General features: G+C 49.0%; 1 protein-coding gene across 6 annotated transcripts in view; it reads right to left on the bottom strand.

Moving 5' to 3' along the window:
* The window catches only part of AK9 (adenylate kinase 9), a 1,219,082-nt gene that overhangs the window by 567,191 nt on the left and 636,817 nt on the right, over positions 1-15,074 (bottom strand). For all 6 annotated transcript variants that reach the window (XM_085611347.1, XM_085611348.1, XM_085611351.1 and 3 more), the window contains one exon: positions 8,531-8,667. In XM_085611347.1, the coding sequence (XP_085467473.1) occupies positions 8,531-8,667 (137 nt within the window). The remainder of the gene's footprint in view (positions 1-8,530; positions 8,668-15,074) is intronic.

The following is a 15,074-nucleotide window of genomic DNA, read 5'->3' as shown; positions in this document are numbered from 1 at the left end:
CCTCCCTGGACTGGAAACAAGCATCGTAGGACCGGTTTCGGGGTTTCACCACTCTTCAGCCAGGATAGCTTAATTCCAGTGGCATGGAGAGCACGGGACTCGCGTATTAGCATACCCGGCCCACTCGGGCTGACAAATGCAAAAAGAACTATTGATGGACCGAATGCAGAACACTGTCATACATTCACCCCAGTACAGAGATCTGGGCCTAAATCCATCGTTTTTTTGCTCACCATGCCATTCCAGTTTGGACCCAGCCATATGCAAATCAGTCTTGACCCTGTGCCCAATGGGAATAGTCCAGCCTGGACTGGAAACAAGCATCCTAGGACCGGTTTCAGGGATTCACCCCTCTTCAGCCAGGATAGCTTGATTCCAGTGGCATGGAGAGCACGGGACTCACGTCTGAGCATGCCCATCCCACTCTGGGTGACAAATGCAAAATTACCTATTGATGGACAGAATGCAGAACAATGTCATACATTCACCCCAGTACAGAGATCTGGGCCTAAATCCATCGTTTTTTTGCTCACCATGCCATTCCAGTTTGGACCCAGCCATATGCAAATCAGTCTTGACCCTGTGCCCAATGGGAACAGTCCAGCCCGAACTGCCAGGCCAGGTGCTCCCTGGACAGGAAACAAGCATCCTAGGACCGATTTCGGGGTTTCACCCCTCTTCAGCCAGGATATCTTGACTCCAGTGGCATGGAGAGCACGGAACTTACGTCTGAGCATACCCGTCCCACTTGGGGTGACAAATGAAAAAAGAACTATTGATGGACAGAATGCAGTACACTGTCATACATTCACCTCAGTACAGAGATCTGGGCCTAAATCCATAGTTTTTTTGCTCACCATGCCATTCCAGTTTGGACCCAGCCATATGCAAATCAGTCTTGACCCTGTGCCCAATGGGAATAGTCCAGCCCGAACTGCCAGGCCAGGTCCTCCCTGGACTGGAAACAAGCATCCTAGGACCGGGTTCGGGGTTTCACCCCTCTTCAGCCTGGATAGTTTGATTCCAGTGGCATGGAGAGAACGGGACTCACGTCTGAGCATACCCGTCCCACTCGGGGTGACAAATGCAAAAAGAACTATTGATGGACAGAATGCAGAACAATGTCATACATTCACCCCAGTACAGAGATCTGGGCCTAAATTCATCGTTTTTTTGCTCACCATGCCATTCCAGTTTGGACCCATCCATATGGGAACAGTCCAGCCCGAACTGCCAGGCCAGGTCCTCCCTGGACTGGAAACAAGCATCCTAGGACCGGTTTCAGGGATTCACCCCTCTTCAGCCAGGATAGCTTGATTTCAGTGGCATGGAGAGCACGGGACTCACGTCTGAGCATGCCCATCCCACTCGGGGTGACAAATGCAAAAAGAACTATTGATGGACAGAATGCAGAACAATGTCATACATTCACCCCAGTACAGAGATCTGGGCCTAAATCCATCGTTTTTTTACTCACCATGCCATTCTAGTTTGGACCCAGCCGTATGCAAATCAGTCTTGACCCTGTGCCCAATGGGAACAGTCCAGCCCGAACTGCCAGGCCAGGTGCTCCCTGGACAGGAGACAAGCATCCTAGGACCGGTTTCGGGGTTTCACCCCTCTTCAGCCAGGATATCTTGATTCCAGTGGCATGGAGAGCACGGGACTCACGTCCGAGCATACCCGTCCCACTCGGGGTGACAAATGCAAAAAGAACTATAGATGGACAGAATGCAGAACACTGTCATACATTCACCCCAGTACAGAGATCTGGGCCTAAATCCATCGTTTTTTTGCTCACCATGCCATTCCAGTTTTGTACCCAGCCATATGCAAATCAGTCTTGACCCTGTGCCCAATGGGAATAGTCCAGCCCGAACTGCCAGGCCAGGTCCTCCCTGGACTGGAAACAAGCATCCTAGGACCGGTTTCGGGGTTTCACCACTCTTCAGCCAGGATAGCTTGATTCCAGTGGCTTGGAGAGCACGGGACTCACGTCTGAGCATACCCGTCCCACTCGGGGTGACAAATGCAAAAAGAACTATTGATGGACAGAATGCAGAACACTGTCATACATTCACCCCAGTACAGAGATCTGGGCCTAAATCCATCGTTTTTTGTGCTTACCATGCCATTCCAGTTTGGACCCAGCCATATGGGAACAGTCCAGCCCGAACTGCCAGGCCAGGTCCTCCGTGGACTGGAAACAAGCATCCTAGGACCGGTTTCGTGGTTTCACCCCTCTTCAGCCAGGATAGCTTGATTCCAGTGGCATAGAGGGCACGGGGCTCACGTCTGAGCATGCCCGTCCCACTCGGGGTGACAAATGCAATAAGAACTATTGATGGACAGAATGCAGAACAATGTCATACATTCACCCCAGTACAGAGATCTGGGCCTAAATCCATCGTTTTTTTGCTTACCATGCCATTCCAGTTTGGACCTAGCCATATGCAAATCAGTCTTGACTCTGTGCCCAATGGGAACAGTCCAGCCCGAACTGCCAGGCCAGGTCCTCCCTGGACTGGAAACAAGCATCCTAGGACCGGTTTCGGGGTTTCACCACTCTTCAGCCACGATAGCTTGATTCCAGTGGCATGGAGAGCACGGGACTCACGTCTGAGCATACCCGTCCCACTCGGGGTGACAAATGCAAAAAGAACTATTGATGGACAGAATGCAGAACACTGTCATACATTCACCCCAGTACAGAGATCTGGGCCTAAATCCATCGTTTTTTGTGCTCACCATGCCATTCCAGTTTGGACCCAGCCATATGGGAACAGTCCAACCCGAACTGCCAGGCCAGGTCCTCCGTGGATTGGAAACAAGCATCCTAGGACCGGTTTCGGGGTTTCATCCCTCTTCAGCCTGGATAGTTTGATTCCAGTGGCATGGAGAGAACGGGACTCACGTCTGAGCATACCCGTCCCACTCGGGGTGACAAATGCAAAAAGAACTATTGATGGACAGAATGCAGAACAATGTCATACATTCACCCCAGTACAGAGATCTGGGCCTAAATTCATCGTTTTTTTGCTCACCATGCCATTCCAGTTTGGACCCATCCATATGGGAACAGTCCAGCCCGAACTGCCAGGCCAGGTCCTCCCTGGACTGGAAACAAGCATCCTAGGACCGGTTTCAGGGATTCACCCCTCTTCAGCCAGGATAGCTTGATTTCAGTGGCATGGAGAGCACGGGACTCACGTCTGAGCATGCCCATCCCACTCGGGGTGACAAATGCAAAAAGAACTATTGATGGACAGAATGCAGAACAATGTCATACATTCACCCCAGTACAGAGATCTGGGCCTAAATCCATCGTTTTTTTACTCACCATGCCATTCCAGTTTGGACCCAGCCATATGCAAATCAGTCTTGACCCTGTGCCCAATGGGAACAGTCCAGCCCGAACTGCCAGGCCAGATGCTCCCTGGACAGGAGACAAGCATCCTAGGACCGGTTTCGGGGTTTCACCCCTCTTCAGCCAGGATATCTTGATTCCAGTGGCATGGAGAGCACGGGACTCACGTCCGAGCATACCCGTCCCACTCGGGGTGACAAATGCAAAAAGAACTATAGATGGACAGAATGCAGAACACTGTCATACATTCACCCCAGTACAGAGATCTGGGCCTAAATCCATCGTTTTTTTGCTCACCATGCCATTCCAGTTTTGTACCCAGCCATATGCAAATCAGTCTTGACCCTGTGCCCAATGGGAATAGTCCAGCCCGAACTGCCAGGCCAGGTCCTCCCTGGACTGGAAACAAGCATCCTAGGACCGGTTTCGGGGTTTCACCACTCTTCAGCCAGGATAGCTTGATTCCAGTGGCTTGGAGAGCACGGGACTCACGTCTGAGCATACCCGTCCCACTCGGGGTGACAAATGCAAAAAGAACTATTGATGGACAGAATGCAGAACACTGTCATACATTCACCCCAGTACAGAGATCTGGGCCTAAATCCATCGTTTTTTGTGCTTACCATGCCATTCCAGTTTGGACCCAGCCATATGGGAACAGTCCAGCCCGAACTGCCAGGCCAGGTCCTCCGTGGACTGGAAACAAGCATCCTAGGACCGGTTTCGTGGTTTCACCCCTCTTCAGCCAGGATAGCTTGATTCCAGTGGCATAGAGGGCACGGGGCTCACGTCTGAGCATGCCCGTCCCACTCGGGGTGACAAATGCAATAAGAACTATTGATGGACAGAATGCAGAACAATGTCATACATTCACCCCAGTACAGAGATCTGGGCCTAAATCCATCGTTTTTTTGCTTACCATGCCATTCCAGTTTGGACCTAGCCATATGCAAATCAGTCTTGACTCTGTGCCCAATGGGAACAGTCCAGCCCGAACTGCCAGGCCAGGTCCTCCCTGGACTGGAAACAAGCATCCTAGGACCGGTTTCGGGGTTTCACCACTCTTCAGCCACGATAGCTTGATTCCAGTGGCATGGAGAGCACGGGACTCACGTCTGAGCATACCCGTCCCACTCGGGGTGACAAATGCAAAAAGAACTATTGATGGACAGAATGCAGAACACTGTCATACATTCACCCCAGTACAGAGATCTGGGCCTAAATCCATCGTTTTTTGTGCTCACCATGCCATTCCAGTTTGGACCCAGCCATATGGGAACAGTCCAACCCGAACTGCCAGGCCAGGTCCTCCGTGGATTGGAAACAAGCATCCTAGGACCGGTTTCGGGGTTTCATCCCTCTTCAGCCAGGATAGCTTGATTCCAGTGGCATGAAGAGCACGGGACTCACGTCTGAGCATACTCGTCCCACTCGGGGTGACAAATTCAAAAAGAACTATTGATGGACAGAATGCAGAACAATGTCAACATTCACCCCAGTACAGAGATCTGTATGGTTGTATTATTATTAATGAGTTTTATAACGCGCCTGGTTACCCTTGGGCATTCCCGCGCTCATTCAGAAAGAGACGCCATGACATGAGGCACCGGAATTAGGCAGGAAACAGGTACGTTTTTAACAGCTTGCGGAAGCGTAAGAAACTTGATTCCAAGCGTAAGTACAGTGGAAGGGAGTTCCACAGAATGGCCACATTGATGGAGAATCTTCTGCCCCCAGTTCTTACCTTCCTTACTCTCATGACCTGCAGCAGATGTTGATGGTCTGAACGAAGGGAACGAGAGGCCTTATAAGGTTGAACCATATCCCGTAGGATAGGAGGGCCTTTCCCCTGCAAGATTTTATGGGCCATGCAGAGTGCCTTAAATTTCACCCTCTCCCTAACGGGAAGCCAGTGCAGCGCCTTCAGCGCAGGTCGAGCAGACTGACGCCTGGGGAGATCCATCAGGAGCCTGGCGGCCGCATTCTGCACTTGCTGTAATTTATTTAAGGTGGACTCTGGGGCCCCCAGAAACAGCGCATTACTAAAGTCCAGCCGGGAGATGATAAGCCCCTGAATAAGTAACCTCCTAGAGACCACTGGGAGAAGAGGTAAAATCTTCCGGGCTGAACGGAGCAGACCAAAACACACGCCTGCGGTCTTTTTAGCGTGAGTCTTAAAGGTAAGGTCCTGCTCCAACCACACCCCCAAACTCTTGATCTCCTGTTTGGGGGTGGGAGCCGCTCCCAGGCAACTAGGCCAGCTACTCGGAGACAAGGTAGAAGGGGAATTCCCCAATATCATCAATTCCGTTTTGGAGCCGTTGAGCTTGAGTGCTGAGCTACACATCCACGTGAAGATCTTATCCAGGCACGTATGCAGCTGATCGGGATGGTAAGATGACTGGGGGAGGCCTACCACCAACGGAGTATCATCAGCATAGCTGATAATCTTGATACCCAGGGGCAGTATCTCATTCTCCAGGGGGGCCATATAAATGTTAAATAAGGTAGGGCTAAGCGATGAGCCCTGTGGCACACCACACTGGAGAGGAACCGATGAAGATTTCATATGGCCTTCCCACACCTCAAACGTTCGGCCAGCCAAAAAGGAAGAGAACCACTTCAGGGCCAGCCCGGAGACCCCCACCCCCGACAGTCGTTGGAGAAGCACTTGATGGTCCACAGTGTCAAATGCCGCACTGAGGTCAAGGAGGATCACTGCCACTGATCCCTCTGTGTCCAGAATGCTCCTGGCATTCTCCACGACTGCCAGCAGGGCAGTATCGGTCCCCTGACCGGGGCGAAAACCCGTTTGAGAGTCACCCAGAAGGGAATTGGACTCCAGGAAGCCCGAGAGGCGCCGATTCACTAACTTCTCTGCTACCTTGCTAAAGCCGGGGAGCAGAGAAATAGGCCTGAAGCTGGCAAGGTCAGCGGGGTCCAAGTTAGGCTTCTTCAAGAGAGCCTTGACAACCGCTCCCTTCCAACTCGGGGGCACCACTCCTTGGGCAAAGGATAAATTTATCAAATCCGTCACTGGACCACCGATGGTAGAAGCTACCTGCTTAAGATATTTCATTGGTGCAGGATCTTTAGGCGAGCCACTTTTCATGGTCGTCAGGACTGTGAGAACTTCTTCCACAGTGACAGGTCCGAAGGAGGCCAGCTCCGCTCTCCGCACCCTGGGTAGAGACTCAAACTTACCATCAGAGGAAATCTCCTCGTCTAACCGAGGGAGTGATGACAAGATGTTATCTATTTTAGTATGACTTTACAACGCTTGCCATTACCCCGCATGCCGTTGCAACGCAAATCTTTACCCGACTTGCTGTTGGGGGTGCGCGGCAAGTTGGAATAGTTTAATTTACTATTCCAACTCCAGTGTGTGCAACAGTAGGGAAGGTGTTGGAGTTACATCCAACACCTTCTCCCCAACGACATGCTGGGTGATGGCATGCGTTGTAACGCATGCGTTGTATGGCTTTTTCCCTTTGTGTATACAACCCCACCCCAGTGACATGCACTGTGCTGGCGTGGCTAAAGCTGGCCGTGAAGTTGAATGTACCTATGCTCTATTCCCCCCAGCTGCCCATAACATATTACGCAAACCTAAAAGACACATATGAACTAGCATGTAGGCACATGCTGAAGAAAATAAAGGTTCTGCAATGGGGGACCTGTATGAAAATGGCCAATTCCGGACAAGGGAGCAATTTTTCTGAGGGAACACGCCCACCGCTATGGAACTATTCATGTATGTTAGTAAGTGTAAAGGCGGCTACCCCAATGTTTCTGTAAGAGCCGCAAGTCATGCCTCCATTGCATGCGATGTTGCAACCTGACCCGCCACAACATGTAACTTCCCTTATATATCGCAGTGTGCAGGCATCACGTAAGATACAATAGATGAGTACACGTACAAATTGGGAGACTTAACTGGGGATAACAATAATGAATAAACAGTGGGAATACTGCTGTGAGCAGACAGGGAGCATTACAGCTAACAGCAGGCTCCGCATGATTCACTATAAATTTCTGCATCAGCTATATTACACCCCGGTCAAGATGTATAAATTTAAGCTACGAGAAAATGATAGTTGTGACCGATGCGGGAAAGAAACAGCAGATTTTCTGCACCTAGCATAGGAATGTCCAGGAATTGATAGGTACTGGCACCAGGTATTCGATGCAATGGAGCAAATTATAGATTCCTCCCTGTGCACGTTACCAGTTACAGCATTATTGGGATACACAGGCGAGGTAGACGCAGCGTGTAGGAAATACACAGCATTGGGGTTACTAATAGCCAAACGCATGGAAGCCTGCAGATGGGGAAGAGGAAGAGCTCCAAAATTTAAAGAGTGGATCAAGGATCTCATATTCTGGCAAGAACAGCCACTTATATATGTGGAGCTATTACCGCCCACGTTCAGGCCCAGAGATATCTAGGAACCACTCAAAACATACTTTCTGAATATGCCATGCTAAAGATCCAACGGGAGAGGGGGGACCTCATGAGAAGAAATGGGAGGGGGCTTGTTGGTGGACACTGCTCTCATCTTTAAATATACAAACTCATATATACATGTTAAGATGTGGAACATGAGGCCTGCTAAACCACAGCCAAATGCTAGATGTACTGATGACCCACATTCAGATATTGTAATAGCAATAATGAATGGAGTACCAATATGTTGGTAACATGTTATGCCCTAATTGGACAAGGGGGTGTAAAACAAGTGTATGTTGATAAGTAACTGCGATTATTTAATGCTTTCCATGGTATGTATTGCATGTATGTTGTCGGTTACGTTTCATCTGAAAATAACAATGAAAAAGTTATTTGAAAATAAAAAATAAAAAAAAGATGAGCTGCAAAGATATGATAAAGGGCAATAGACTTAAGACGAATAATTATACCATTGTCAATTAAGTACACATATACTACTCTACCTTTGCTGATGCGCTCAGCTTAATTGATTTGCATTGCACTACAGCAAGCTTAACCCACTGATAGATCACCTCTTTGATATTAAACACCATTTTTAGGTACTGCACGTTAGTTCAAATTTTCTGTCCTATATATATCCCTAGGCCATTACATTTTCAAGCTATAGTAACTTAAAGGACAGATAAACAAGCTGAATTAGCCAGCACACTGACTTCTTCCTCCTCCCCTTCCTCCTCATTTTCTTCTTCTTCTCCAGCATTCTCTTCAGCCTCTAATTCAGCTTGTAGGTCCTCTTCTTCTTCATCAAGATCAGCTGCCGACATTTCCCAACCATGATACTGATATGACTCTGCAAGAAATAGAAAAATGAAATTACAACTGGCTTTAAAACTTTATCTCAGAACAACTCCTTGGACCACTGTAACTTTATTAAAAAATGTTAAGCACAAGAGTAAGGATTCGTAACAAAATCAAAAATGGTGGAGGCATTGTGATTGGTTTCTATGAATGACCACTACATCATGGAACCAGCTCACGATAAAGTGAACCTCTAGGCGCCAGTTATTTAATGCTCTGTGCTCAAATGCTGTAACTATTTGGTTTTGGAGAGTTCATCAATGTTTGCCAAGCTTCAGGAAGATGTCATCAATGATGTCATTAACATGCCATGAGTGATGTAGTATCTAAGGTCATAAGCGGTGCACGGCGGGCCACAAGTTATAACTAACTCAGTACACAGTAACTGGTGAATTTCAGTGTTTTTTGGCCTTTTAGACAATTGTTTTTAGTCTTGTTTTAACACCTAATTAATGTCACTTTAACCTTTTGCTTTTTTCAGCGCATTTCTAAATTATTTTTTAACTATGGCTGCTTTAGGAATGAAGGGCAATATGTATCAAGCCTTTTTTCCGGTTGCAAACGGGCCGATTCTCAGAATCGTCCCGTTTGCGAATTGGAAAAAGCCTTTTGGGATGTTTCATCCCAAAAGGCCATCGCAAAATAGAGAATTGCAAAATTTGCAATTCTCTATTTTGCGAATGCAATTAAGGAATTGCAAATTGCGATTCCTTAAATGCAATTCTGGAAGCACTTGAAATTTGCTATTTGGCCTTAGGAATTGCAAATTACCACCAACTTCAATGTTGGTGGTAATTTGCGATTTTCTTTAAAAAAGCACTTTTTTGATTTATTAAAAGTGCCATATGTCGCACATACATGCATGTATGTGCGCAAAACGTGCACACATGCATATTTCAGGGGTTCAACAGGGTGTCCTTTTGGCACTCCTGCAACCCTGAAATTGCGATTCTCTAATTGGTAATCGCAAATTGAGAATGACTTCCCATTCATTCCTATGGGCCTCCTAGCCCATATGAATGAATGGGAAGGTATTCCTATTTGCGAATCTCAATTTGCGATTCGCAAATAAGGAATATGTAGGATTCGTAAACATTTTTGCAAACCCTACATACATTGCATTTTGCGATTCTCTGATTGCGATTCGCTAAAAATCGCAATTTGAGAATCGCAAAACTCTTTTTTGATACATATGGCCCATCATGAGGATTTGATCTAAAAGTAACTCCTTCAGCAACTGTAGAAAATTGTATTGTACTGTGAAAGTCTCAATTTTGCTGACTCTTCTTGGTGATGTATTTGATAGAAAAAAGAAATCTTCCAAGAAAGGTACTTCGATTCCGCTCTGTGGATAGGTTTGAGTACACTTCTCATCAACTGTTATAAAACGTAATTAGTTGCCATAACATGGGTGGGCATCTCAATGGTAGGAAAAGACAGGAATAGTTAACTCTATAATGACTCTATCAGTACATGGTGAAGGTTGGTCCACTGATAGTCTAAATCAATAGGTGGCAGCAAGATGCACGTTATTAGAAGAGTGCTTCAAGCCTGCTTATAACAAATGCAGAAGGCGTGACAGTTGGATGGGGAAAAGCCGAGAATAAATGAAGACCTTGGGTTTTTGCATCATTCACAGAAATTTTACTATTCTGTTTTATACTTCTTGCTGGTGGAAATAGCTGTAGCCTGAAACGAACATAGAAGAGTTTAAACTTGTGGTAGTATGATGTGCGGAACTTCTGAGAGGAGAAGCAACTCTGTTTACCAAACTAGTGTGTGACACGATGGAAAAGAACAAGTTACTTACCTTCGGTAACGCTTTTTCTGGTGGATACAGTATCTGCCTGTGGATTCCTCACCTTGTGAATATCCCCTGCGCCAGCATTCCACGGAACTTTTCTTCCCCAGCATTCCACGTCGACGTGGGCGACGTCACAATACATCGGCTCCGCACACGACTCCGTACGACGTCATCGGAGCCATAAGAAGCCCACGTCGGCGTGATGACGTCAGTTCCACCCATTTTTTCCGTGCCTTCGAGGCGAACAGGTGAACCAACGACAATCCCAAGTATACACAGTATATAGAAAACCAATACATATACATAGCATACAAAACAAAGGAATGCTAATCAAACAAGCATTTCCTACAAATGTACAAGAGAAAATACAAGCATTTCAAACAAGACCTATTTCATGGTATACAAAAGGTGGACAACGGGGAGGCGGGTGGGTTGGTGAGGAATCCACAGGCAGATACTGTATCCACCAGAAAAAGCGTTACCGAAGGTAAGTAACTTGTTCTTCTGATGGATACATCTGCCAGTGGATTCCTCACCTTGTGAATAGATTCCCACAGCAGTCCCCACTCCCGGAGGAGGGTGTCCACCTTTCTATACCAGAAAGTCTTGCAAGACAGAGCGCGCGAAGTGGCCCTCCCTCCTCATCTCAGAGTCCAAGCAATAATGCTTTGCGAAAGTATGGAGGGAGGCCCAAGTCGCGGCCTTACAAATATCTGCCACAGGAACACCCCGGGCCAGAGCAGATGTTGAAGACTTAGCTCTAGTAGAGTGAGCACGAATACCCTCAGGAGGAGTCTTACCAGCCAAGGCGTAGCAGATCTTGATGGTCAGTATAATCCATCTTGACAGCGTGCGCTTGTGCACCGCTTTACCTTTAGAACGACCAACGTAGCCAATAAAAAGCTGGTCATCAATACGAAAGTCCTTGGTCCTGTCCAAATAAAAACTCATAGCCCTCTTCGGGTCAAGGCGATGGAGTCTTTCTTCTTCTTTGGAAGGATGAGGGGGTGGATAAAAAACAGGGAGGGTAATAGACTGCCCCAAATGGAAAGGAGTAACAGCTTTTGGCAGGAAAGCAGCCCTGGTCCTGAGAACCATCCTTTCAGCATGTAAGGTAAGAAAAGGAGGTTTGGAACTAAGAGCTTGAAGCTCACTCACCCTCCTTGCCGAGGTTATGGCTACAAGAAAAACCACCTTAAAGGACAACAGCCTCAAAGGACAATTATGAAGAGGCTCAAACGGGGACCCCATTAAAAAGGTTAAGACAAGATTAAGGTCCCACTGAGGCATTACAAATGGAGTAGGAGGAAACATGTTTGTAAGGCCCTTGATGAACCTCAGAACAACCGGAGATTTAAACAACGAAGGTTGATCTGGAAGGCACAGAAATGCCGATAAGGCCGAAAGGTAGCCCTTGACCGTGGCCACAGCACAGCCCTGCTGAGCCAAGGAAAGAGCAAACTGAAGCACATCAGAAAGATGAGCCTTTAAAGGGTCAATGGACCTCTCTCCACACCACTTTACAAATTTAGACCACCTGTAGGAGTATATGGACTTGGTGGAGTGTCGCCTGGCCGATAAAATAACGTACACCACATCAGGTGGGAGAGAGAAGGAACTCAGGTTGCCCCGTTCAATCTCCAGGCATGAAGGTGTAAGCTCTGGAGGTGGGGGTGTAGAACCTGCCCCTCCGACTGCGAGAGGAGGTCTGCCCTCAGAGGGAGACGGAGCGGAGGGCACGAGGAGAGGTGGAGAAGATCTGTGTACAACACCCTTCTTGGCCAGTCCGGGGCGACCAAAATGACTTGGGCCCGGTCTTGGCGAATCTTCCTCAGAACCCGAGGAATCAAGGGTATGGGAGGAAACGCGTAAAGGAGTCGTGAGCCCCAACTCAACTGAAACGCGTCCCCCAACGCCCCCTGCATCGGATACTGGAGACTGCAGAATAACGGGCAGTGCGCGTTCTCTCGGGTGGCAAACAGGTCCACCCGAGGAGTCCCCCACGTCCGAAAGACGCGACGAACCACCTCCGGATGGAGCCTCCACTCGTGGTCGGCGGAGAACTGCCGACTGAGACTGTCCGCACGCACGTTCAGCACCCCAGCCAGATGATTTGCCATCAGACAAATCTGATGGTCCTGAGCCCAGGACCATAGACGCAGGGCCTCTCTGCAGAGACAAAGAGACCCCACTCCTCCCTGTTTGTTTATATACCACATCGCGGTCGTGTTGTCCGTCAGGACTTGAACTGACTGACCGCGAAGGGAAGGGAGAAAGGCCTTGAGTGCCAAACGAATCGCCCGCAACTCCAGAAGGTTGATATGAAACAACCTCTCCTCTGGAGACCAAAGACCCTTGATCTCCAGATCCCCCAGATGAGCTCCCCACCCTAGGGTGGAGGCATCCGTTATCACTGTGGCCACCGATGGAGGTAGATGGAAAGGCTTTCCTTGGGACAGATTGCCCTCCACGCTCCACCAAGACAGATCCGCTGCAGCTTCTCCGGAGATCTTGATCGACTCCCCGAGATCCCCGTTGTGCTGATACCACTGCTTGCGGAGGCACCACTGGAGCGCCCTCATGTGCCAGCGTGCATGGTTGACCAACAGAATGCAGGAAGCGAACAGACCGTGCAGGCGAAGGACCTTCAGAACTGGAACAACCGCTCCACTGTGGAATAAAGGGACCATCTCCTGAATGTCGAGAATCCTTTGAGGAGGAGGGAATGCTCGACACACAGTAGTGTCCAGTACTGCCCCTATAAACAGGTTGCGTTGAGAGGGCACCAGGTGAGATTTGGGCACATTGATCGAAAAACCCAAGTCGAATAACAGCTGAGTTGTCACCTGCAGATGACGCTGCACCATCTCTGGGGACTCTGCCTTCAGAAGCCAGTCGTCCAGGTAGGGGAAAACCGGAATCCCCGACCTCCTGAGATGAGCAGCCAACACTGCCATCACCTTTGTGAAGACTCGAGGTGCAGTAGTAAGACCAAACGGGAGGACCGCAAACTGATAATGTTGCGACCCAACCGTAAAACGGAGATACTTCCTGTGCGACTTCAGGATTGGGACATGGAAGTACGCGTCCTGCAAGTCGAGCGACACCATCCAGTCTCCTTGCTGCAACGCTTGAAGAACCTGCGCAAGGGTCAGCATCTTGAACTTCTCCTGTTTCAGGTAAAAATTCAAGATTCTGAGGTCCAGAATCGGACGCAATCTGCCGTCCTTCTTGGGGATCAGGAAATACCGGGAGTAGCATCCCTGACCCCTTTCCTGCTCCGGAACCACCTCTATTGCGCCCTTCTGAAACAAAGCTTGAACTTCTTTCTGCAGGAGAAGCAGGTGGTCCTCCGAGCAATAACCTTGGCAAGGAGGGTAAGGGGGAGGAAACTCCCGAAAGGGAAGGGCGTACCCAGTCTCTACGAGGTTCAAAACCCAAAGGTCGGTTGTAACAGATTTCCAACCCCGTAGAAAGTAGGACACCCGACCCCCGACAGGTCTTACATGATCCGGGATGGGGGATCTAGGGCTGCTTCCCTGAAGCCTCATTTGGAGCAGAGGAGGAGGAGGAAGAAGAGGGGTTGCGACCAGAACCTCTCCGACCCCTTTGCTTCCCTCTATAGGAGCGATAGAGGGGATTCTGCTGCTGTTGTTGCTGCTGTTGCTTTGGCTGTCGGAAGGAGCGAAAGGATGACCTTCCGAATCCCCTAGCCTTACGGAAAGTTGAACCTCTAGCTGGAACCTGCAGACCCAAGGACTTCGCCGTCAACCTACTGTCCTTAAAACGTTGAAGGGCAGAATCTGCCTTCTCCCCAAACAACTTTTGTCCATCAAAGGGCAGATCCACCAGCGTGGCCTGGACATCTGCAGAAAACCCTGAGGAACGGAGCCAAGCTTGTCTCCTTGCGGCAATGGACGACCCCATAATCCTCGCCACAGAGTCCGCCGTATCCAGCCCAGACTGGATCACCTGCCTGGCAGCTGCCTGAGTGTCCGCCACAACCTCCATGAAGGACGACTTATCCCCCTCAGGTAACTTAGGGGCCAAAGTTTTTATAGAGTCCATAAGGGCATGAACATAACGCCCCAGCAAGCACGTAGCATTTGATTACTTCAACGCCATACTTCCTGAGGAGAAAGTCTTTTTGGCCGCCTGATCAACTTTCTTTGACTCCCTATCAGCAGGAGATTGGGGGAAAGCACCCGAAGCATGTTTAGAACATGAAGCCTGCACCACTAGGCTCTCCGGAGAAGGATGCGTGGATAAAAAATCCGGGTCTCCTGGCGCAACCCTGTATCTCCTTGCCACCTGCCTGCAAACTGCTGGAGCTGACAGAGGCTTCTTCCACACCTCCAACACTGGTTCCAAGAGAGCCTCATTGAAAGGTAACAAAGGCTCCGAAGCCGACGTCGGGGAGTGCAACACCTCTGTAAGCAGATTGGACTTGTATTCCACAGAGGGCAGCTGCAGATCTAACAACTCCGCGGCCTTCTTGATCACAACATGGTAGGGCGCCAATTCCTGTGGTGGAGAAGACCTTGTAGAAGCATGCTCCCACTCCGGGGTGGTATCCAAACCACTTGCTACCTCTA

The sequence above is a fragment of the Triturus cristatus genome, chromosome 6, assembly GCF_964204655.1.
Source record: "Triturus cristatus chromosome 6, aTriCri1.1, whole genome shotgun sequence".
In the NCBI taxonomy this organism is placed as follows: Eukaryota; Metazoa; Chordata; class Amphibia; order Caudata; family Salamandridae; genus Triturus; species Triturus cristatus.
This window is presented reverse-complemented; position numbering and strand designations above follow the sequence as displayed.